The sequence below is a fragment of the Triticum aestivum genome, chromosome 6B, assembly GCF_018294505.1.
Source record: "Triticum aestivum cultivar Chinese Spring chromosome 6B, IWGSC CS RefSeq v2.1, whole genome shotgun sequence".
NCBI lineage: Eukaryota > Viridiplantae > Streptophyta > Magnoliopsida > Poales > Poaceae > Triticum > Triticum aestivum.
Window position 1 is genome coordinate 512,314,087 of NC_057810.1, and position 7,877 is coordinate 512,321,963.

The 7,877-nt window shown below is 45.4% G+C and overlaps 1 protein-coding gene across 1 annotated transcript; it reads right to left on the reverse strand.

The window, feature by feature from the left end:
* Positions 1 to 1,442: 1,442 nt before the first annotated feature.
* LOC123134326 (uncharacterized) lies at positions 1,443 to 3,207 on the reverse strand. The gene is made up of 2 exons (XM_044553595.1): positions 2,953 to 3,207; positions 1,443 to 2,873 (listed from the first exon to the last, which is right to left on the reverse strand). Exons 1-2 carry the CDS (start codon positions 3,085 to 3,087, stop codon positions 1,551 to 1,553), a joined length of 1,458 nt encoding a protein of 485 aa, XP_044409530.1. The 5' UTR covers positions 3,088 to 3,207; the 3' UTR covers positions 1,443 to 1,550.
* Positions 3,208 to 7,877: the final 4,670 nt, after the last annotated feature.

The following is a 7,877-nucleotide window of genomic DNA, read 5'->3' on the forward strand; positions in this document are numbered from 1 at the left end:
TCTGAATTTTAGCGCGGAGCAATTTTTGTGCGCCTGTTGAAGATGCTCTTAGGTGCACGCCATGGCAGGAACGAGAAGACGAGGAGGTAGCAGACATGACGAGTATAAGCTAGCCATATTGTTAAACTTCTTTTTAACATGTATACTCCCGTCCACCCACTGTTCCCTCTTGTTCCTACTCTACCTCTCTAGACCACCCATATGATTCCCTAGGTCATGGACGATTTGTGAATTCCCAAAAAATACGAAAAATTGTGTCCTACTGAAAGAAGACAGGATACAAGATGCAGATGATCATATCATTTGATAAATTTGCAGGTTAGAGTTCCCTATACATGTGAGTTTTTTCAAAAAAATTCAGAAACACGGACACAAAATAGTTCTGCAATCTTTAGCATGGTCCTGAAAGGGTGGTTTACCGGAAAATGTGATAATTTGTGTCGTTTGCAAAAAAAAGAGGAGGGGCTTGTTTATCCCTAGATTTAGACCTGGTAATCGATCTCCCCGTGTTAGCGTGGAGTCAATCACACTCAGCTCTTGCTTACCATGCTTGCTACTCCCTCCGTTCCATAATATTTGTCTTTTTATAGATTTCAAATTGACTATCACATACGAATGTATATAGACATATTTGAGAGTGTAGATTCACTCATTTTGCTCCATATGTAGTTACTTATTAAAATCTTTAGAAAGACAAATATTTAGGAACGGAAGGAGTATTTCTTTGGATGATATAGAAAGCCACATTGTAATTTAATTTCTCAAATTTCGCTCAAGGAAGAGAATAAACCTGAGGCTGAGGGTAATGGAAAGGCTGGTTTTGTTTCATCCTTGCATGGATGAAATGTTCAACTGAAAATAAATTTGTAGGCCGCATTTCTATCCTTTTCATTTTGAATGACAATAAACATCAGGTTACAGCTTCTGTTAAAATAATTTTAATGTGTCCAATGCATACTTGAGCTGCAGGTAGTAAAGGTGTGTCTGCCACAAAAAACAAGACAGTACCGGTGCTACATATGCAGCTTCCTAATCCAAGAAGAGACAGTTAATTTGCTGAGATCTTGAAGTTACAGTGTCAAGATCTTAAGTATGCTAGATAATGGACAAGAAGATTCCCCAATTATATATAATACCATCTGCCAAAACCCAAGAAGAAAATAATCATTGAGAAATGACCCATCAGAAGGTTCCTCAGACATGCATTTGACTGAATTATTCTGTTCTCTGACCCAACAAAGACATCTTCTACTAAGAAAAGTGAGAAATAACCATCTAGCTCTATCAGCTGCATAATGATTGTCACCAAGCGGATTTCTTTACCCTCTATGCATAATATAGAAAGGTCAGCGCCCAATACCAGATCACTGATAAAGATTAAAAATTTCAAACAAAATAAAACAGACAAGAGAGTGATGATGCTTCCAGATGTGGAAGAAATGTCACGACTTTAATAATTACTTAAAAACAATGGATAACAAGTTGCATATTAAAGACAATTGAGATGAGATCCAGATAGATAAAGTGTCAAATTTAGCCCACATGAGGGGCTAACAAAGTGACCTCGATAATGACCCATCAGAGGGTTCCTCAGACATTAAGTGATGTTCAAAGCCACAAATGGCACACATCTGAACACAAACAGATAGGAACAACAAACTGAAGTAGACATAGGAGCTGAGAGCCTGAGACATATATATCCAAGCCAGTCCACAAAACAAGACACTTAAGCTCATACCCAACAACTGGTATTTGTGAAGTGCTTCCACTCCAAGTACATTAAAGCAGCAGCGACTCCCTGCCAACATTTCCACAAAACAAGGAACATAAGGTGCACCAACCAGTAATTCTCCAGAAGTGCAGATAACATCAACTTTCCGAGTATCCATATCATACGACACTGTCATCTTCTTGTTGTCGGTGAGGTAAACCAAATTATAATCTGGATGGATCGCAAGCATGCTATAGCACGCTTCATCTTTGTCCGGCTGCCTCCCGAAAAGTTCCGATATCTCAACAGTGTGCTTCAGGGTCCACTTTCCACTAGCATAATCCTCAAGAACCCAAACACAGAGTTCGGGATCCTTATCATTATCTATCAGCCAAGCATGCAAGCTGCCCTGGGAATGCCCAATGGAAACAACCTCACGGTTGTCCTCCATGACATCCTCAATTTCCCTCCAAGTCTTCCCCTCCGCGTCGACAGTGACTATTGTACCATGATGGGTAGTCAGATGCATAGTGCCATTCAGGTAGGCACAAGCTGTACCACCAAGAAGAACGGTTTTGTAAGGCCACTCACTCTCCACCGAAGTCCAGCGCCTAGTCTCCGATGAGAAGATGGCCACCTGCGCGAACTCGCCTAAGGAATTGCTCAGGGGCGCAAACACCACGAAGCGGGACGGAACAGCGGCGTCAAACCCCAGGAAGAGATCGTTCACATCGTAGATCACAGGAACGCCGTCCACCGGGTCCGGCAAAACAATGAGGGTCAGCACAGTCCACTCCCCGGTGGCAGGATTGCACACAGCGTACCCGAATTTCTTCTTGTTCCGCCCTTTATACGAGTCCCAGCATCTGCAGAGGAGGAGGCCGCCGCAGCACTGCTGGATCTCGACGCGCTCGTAGCGCCCTCGCAGGAACGGGAGCGAAGGATCGACCAGAGGGGGCCCTCTCCCGGACAGATTGCGGAAGCTGAGGCCGCAGCCGCTCCTCCTGCGGATGTCCGGGTCGGAGCAGAGGGCGAGCCACGGCTTGGACACGCACTTGAAGCGGCAGAGCGACCGGTAGGGCACCCGCGACAGGATCTCGACGACGGCATTGTCGGGGATCTCCGGCGAGGGCTGCTGCACCAGCTTCTGCTTCTTCTTCATCTGCAACGGAGGAGACGGTTCGTTTCGGCTCCCTTTGTTGGACTCCAGATTGGAGGACGGAAAGAGGAGGGGCACATACCTCGAGCGCTGCTTCGGGGAAGGGGAGTGGCGGCGCGGAATGGGGAGAGGCGTCTTCGTCGCGGCCACGGCGGTCGGTCGCCGGCAGGTGGCCCTGCTCCGTGCAGCCATGCTCGCCTCCTCCTCCTGACGTCATCGCATACTCAGGGCTCGTGGATCGGTACCCTGAGGCGATCGACAGCCGTCGCTGCGGGCTCGCCGGGAGTCCGTGACTAGGGTTTGGGAAGACGAGGAGGGCGGCGGCTGTATCGTTTGCGTGAATGTGACCCCGTGATAAGGGGAAGAAGCTCCTCTGACGTACGGTATGTACCGTTGGGCCACTGGCATGTGGGCCTGAACCTGGCCCATATGTCAATATGTCAGTGGTCGAACGTCACCCTGTCTTACCATAGAGAATTCTGGTCCGTGGTAAGGTGGTTTAGGGCCTGTTCTGAATCTATCTGGCTTCAAACTTCATGAATTCTCGGAGTGGATCTGGTCCGAAAGGTTTTGCTGCGGGAAGCTAAATTCTCGAAGCGGTATTAGGCCATAGTGCAAATCGGTGAAGCGAGCTTTTCCCAGATCCGTGTTTTTCCCGAAGCTGAAGTTTCACTTATTTACGAGGGGAATGCCACCGCAAAAGAAAACGTTTCGATCCTTCTCTTATCCCCGCTCGTACAGGAAAACACATCACATCTCGCACATATCTCTCCCTCTCTCGTTCTCTTCCTCACGAAACCCTCACCGCCGCCGTACCTACCGCCACGCAGGCCCCTCCCCGTCGCCGGCCGCAACCACTCCTCTGCGTACAGATCCGGCCTTCCTAGACCTATTCCCTCCGAATCCCGTCCTCGCCGCTGCCGTAAGGCATGAGCAGTGACCCCATGGGAAGGAGCAGGGCACCCCCCCCCACCCGCCATTGACGGCCGAGACGCCCTCCCCAGCCCGGAGCAGCATCCACGTTCAACAGCCTAGCCTTTCTTGTTTTTTTTCGGGCCTACTACCCCAGCTACCGAACTGGGCTTCTCCAGCCAGCCCAAAGAGCGCCCAGCAGGCTTCTTAGCTCCCAATTGGGCTGTGGCGCTGGCAGAAGCTACCTCAGCTCCAGAACGGTTTTCAATCGCTAGCTGAAGTGAGAAGTTACATACAGAAGCTGGATATGGGAAGTTTTCAGAAGTTTTTGGACATCAGAATAGGCCCTTAGAGCATCTTCAACAGACGCGTAATCTCAGCAGCGCGCTAGAGAGAACGGTTTTTTACGCGCGCGGAGCTGAAACGGGCGCTCCAGCGGTCAGGAAAAAACACGAGCACGGTATAATGGGTTCAGTGCGCGGAGGAAAACGGCATCACGTGCCGCTTATTTCGTGTGCCCGCTCCCACGCGCTGGACAACGGCGACTTGCGCACGACTTCACCAACTGCCAGATCCAGGCACTGTCGCCGCCGCTCGCACCTTCCCCATTTGCTCCGGCGTCCCGTCGGCGCTTCCCCCGCCTATCCCGGCGCGCCGCCACTGCTTCCTCCACCTCCTCTCGTTGCCGCCACCCCTCGAGTGCGCCATTCATGCGACGAACAGCGCCCAGCGGCTCACTGCAGCCCGGCGCCCACAAGGTATTTAACAAAACGCTTGCAAGGCATGTATTGCTTCAACTTTATATTTTGTAGATGAATTTGGTGCATGTTGTTTGTAGTTTTATAGACTAGTTTAAATTCAATATTGTAGATGAGTTCGTCCTTGCTACTTGAGCTTGCGTTGGTTTTCCTTGAAGAGCAAAGGGTGATGCAACAATAGTAGTGTAAGTATTTCCCTCAGTTTTTAAGAACCAAGGTATCAATCCAGTAGGAGGCTCCTCAAAAGTCCCACGCACCTACACAAACAAACAAAGAACTCGCAACCAACGCAATAAAGGGGTTGTCAATCCCTTCATGGCCACTTGCGAAAGTGAGATCCAATAGAGATAGTATGATAAGATAAATATATTTTTGGTATTTTATAATATAGATGCAAAAAGTAAAGATGCAAATAAAAGTAGATTGGAAGCAAATATGATAAGAGATAGACCCGGGGGCCATAGGTTTCACTAGAGGCTTCTCTCAAGATAGCATAAGTATTACGGTGGGTGAACAAATTACTGTCGAGCAATTGATAGAAAAGCGAATAATTATGAGATTATCTAGGCAAGATCATGTATATAGGCATCACATCCGTAACAAGTAGACCGACTCCTGCCTGCATCTACTACTATTACTCAACACATCGACCGACTCCTGCCCGCATCTAGAGTATTAAGTTCATAAGAACAGAGTAACGCCTTAAGCAAGTTGACATGATGTAGAGGGATAAGCTCATGCAATATGATATAAACCCCATCTTTTTATCCTTGATGGCAACAATACAATACGTGCCTTGCAACCCTTTCTGTTACTGGGTAAGGACACCGCAAAATCGAACCCAAAGCTAAGCACTTCTCCCATGGCAAGAAAGATCAATCTAGTAGGCCAAACCAAACTGATAATTCGAAGAGACTTGCAAAGATAACTCAATCATACATAGAAGAATTCAGAGGAGATTCAAATACTTCTCATAGATAAACTTGATCATAAACCCACAATTCATCAGATCTCGACAAACACACCGCAAAAAGAGTTTATATCGAATAGATCTCCACAAGAGAGGGGGAGAACATTGTATTGAGATCCAAAAAGAGAGAAGAAGCCATGTAGCTAATAACTATGGACCCGAAGGTCTGTGGTAAACTACTCACAACTCATCGGAGGGGCAAGGATGTTGATGTAGAAACCCTCCATGGTTGATTCCCCCTCCGACGGAGCATCGACGAAGGCTCCAAGATGGGATCTCGCGGATACAAAAGGTTACGGTGGTGGAAATTATGTTTCGGTGGCTCCCTGGATGTTTTTAGGGTACATAGGCTTATATAGGAAGAAGAAGTACGTCGGTGGCCGCCCGAGGGGCCCACGAGACAGGGGTGCGCCCTATAGGGGGGGCGCCCTCCTATCTCGTGGAGGCCTCAGCTGCTTCTTGACTTGCACTCCAAGTCCTCTAGATCACGTTTGTTCCAAAAATCACGCTCCCGAAGGTTTCATTCCGTTTGGACTCCGTTTGATATTCCTTTTCTCCGAAATACTGAAATAGGCAAAAAAAAACAACAATATGGGCTGGGCCTCCGGTTAGAAGGTTAGTCCCAAAAATGATATAAATGTGTAAAATAAAGCCCATAAACATCCAAAAGGGGTAATATAATAACATGGAACAATAAAAAATTATAGATACGTTGGAGACGTATCAAGCATCCCCAAGCTTAATTCTTGCTCGTCCTCGAGTAGGTAAATGATAAAAAATAAATTTTTGATGTGGAATGCTACCTAGCATAATTCTCAATGTAATTTTCTTTATTGTGGCATGAATGTTCAGATCCAAATGATAAAAAATAAAAGTTCATATTAACATGAAAATAGTGATACTTCAAGCATACTAATCAAAGTAATCATGTCTTCTCAAAATAACATGGCTAAAGAAAGTTGTCCCTACAAAATCATATAGTCTAGCTGTTGCTCTATCTTCATCACACAAAGTATTTAATCATGCACAACCCCGATGACAATCCAAGCAATTGTTTCATACTTTAATAATCTCAAACTCTTTCAAGTTTCATGCAATACATGAGCGTGAACCATGGACATAGCACTATATGTGGAGTAGCATGGTGGTTGTGGAGAAGACAAAAAGGAGAAGATAGTCTCACATCAACTAGGCGTATCAACGGGCTATGGAGATGCCCATTAATAGATATCAATGTGAGTGAGTAGGGATTACCATGCAACGGATGCACTAGAGCTATAAATATATGAAAGCTCAACAAAACAAACTAAGTGGGTGTGCATCCAACTTGCTTGCTCACGAAGACCTAGGGCACTTTTGAGGAAGCCCATCATTGGAATATACAAGCCAAGTTCTTATAATGAAAAAGTCCCACTAGTATATGAAAGTGACAACATATGAGACTCTCTATCATGAAGATGATGGTGCTATTTTGAAGCACAAGTGTGGAAAAAGAGATAGTAGCATTGTCCCTTCTCTCTTTTTCTCTCATTTTATTTTTTTCTCTTTCTCTTTTTTTTCTTATTTTTTTCTTTGGCCTTTTTTTGGCCTTTCTCTTTTTTTTTCTTTTTTTTCTTTTTTTTTCTCTTTTTGAAAAGTCCGAAGTCTCATCCCAACTTGTGGGGGAATCATAGTCTTCATCATCCTTTCCTCACTAGGACAATGCTCTAATAATGGAGATCATCACACTTTTATGGATTTACAACTCAAAGCTAGAACAAGATATGACTCTATATGAATGCCTCCGGCGGTGTACCGGGATATGCAATGAATCAAGAGCGACATGTATGAAAATTAAGAAGGTGGCCTTGCCACAAATACAATGTCAACTACATGATCATGCAAAGAACAATATGACAAAAGTAATGTGTGTCATATGAACGGAACGGTGGAAAGTTGCATGGCAATCGGAATGGCTATGGAAATGCCATAATAGGTAGGTATGGTGGCTGTTTTAAGGAAGGTATATGGTAGGTGTATCGTACCGGCGAAAGTTGCGCGGCACAAGAGAGGCTAGTGCTACCTCTTGAGCACTGCGTTGGATTTCCCCGAAGAGGAGAGGATGATGCAACAAAGTAGCATAAGTATTTCCCTCAGTTTTTGAGAACCAAGGTATCAATCCAGTAGGAGACCACACACAAGTCCCTCGTACCTACACAAAATGATAGCAACTCGCAACCAACGCTTAGGGGTTGTCAATCCCTTCACGGTCACTTACGAGAGTGAGATCTGATAGAGATAATATTTTGGTATTTTTGATAGACAGATAGATGCAAAGTAAAAAGTAAAAGGCAAAGTAAAAACAAAGCAAGTAAATAAAGTGATATA

Excerpts from the sequence above, each read along its gene's own strand:
- LOC123134326 (XM_044553595.1), bottom strand. The coding sequence starts at position 3,087 with ATGACGTCAGGAGGAGGAGGCGAGCATGGCTGCACGGAGCAGGGCCAC. Across the intron at positions 2,874-2,952 it reads TCCCCGAAGCAGCGCTCGAG|ATGAAGAAGAAGCAGAAGCT; the intron begins GTATGTGCCCCT and ends CCTCCGTTGCAG.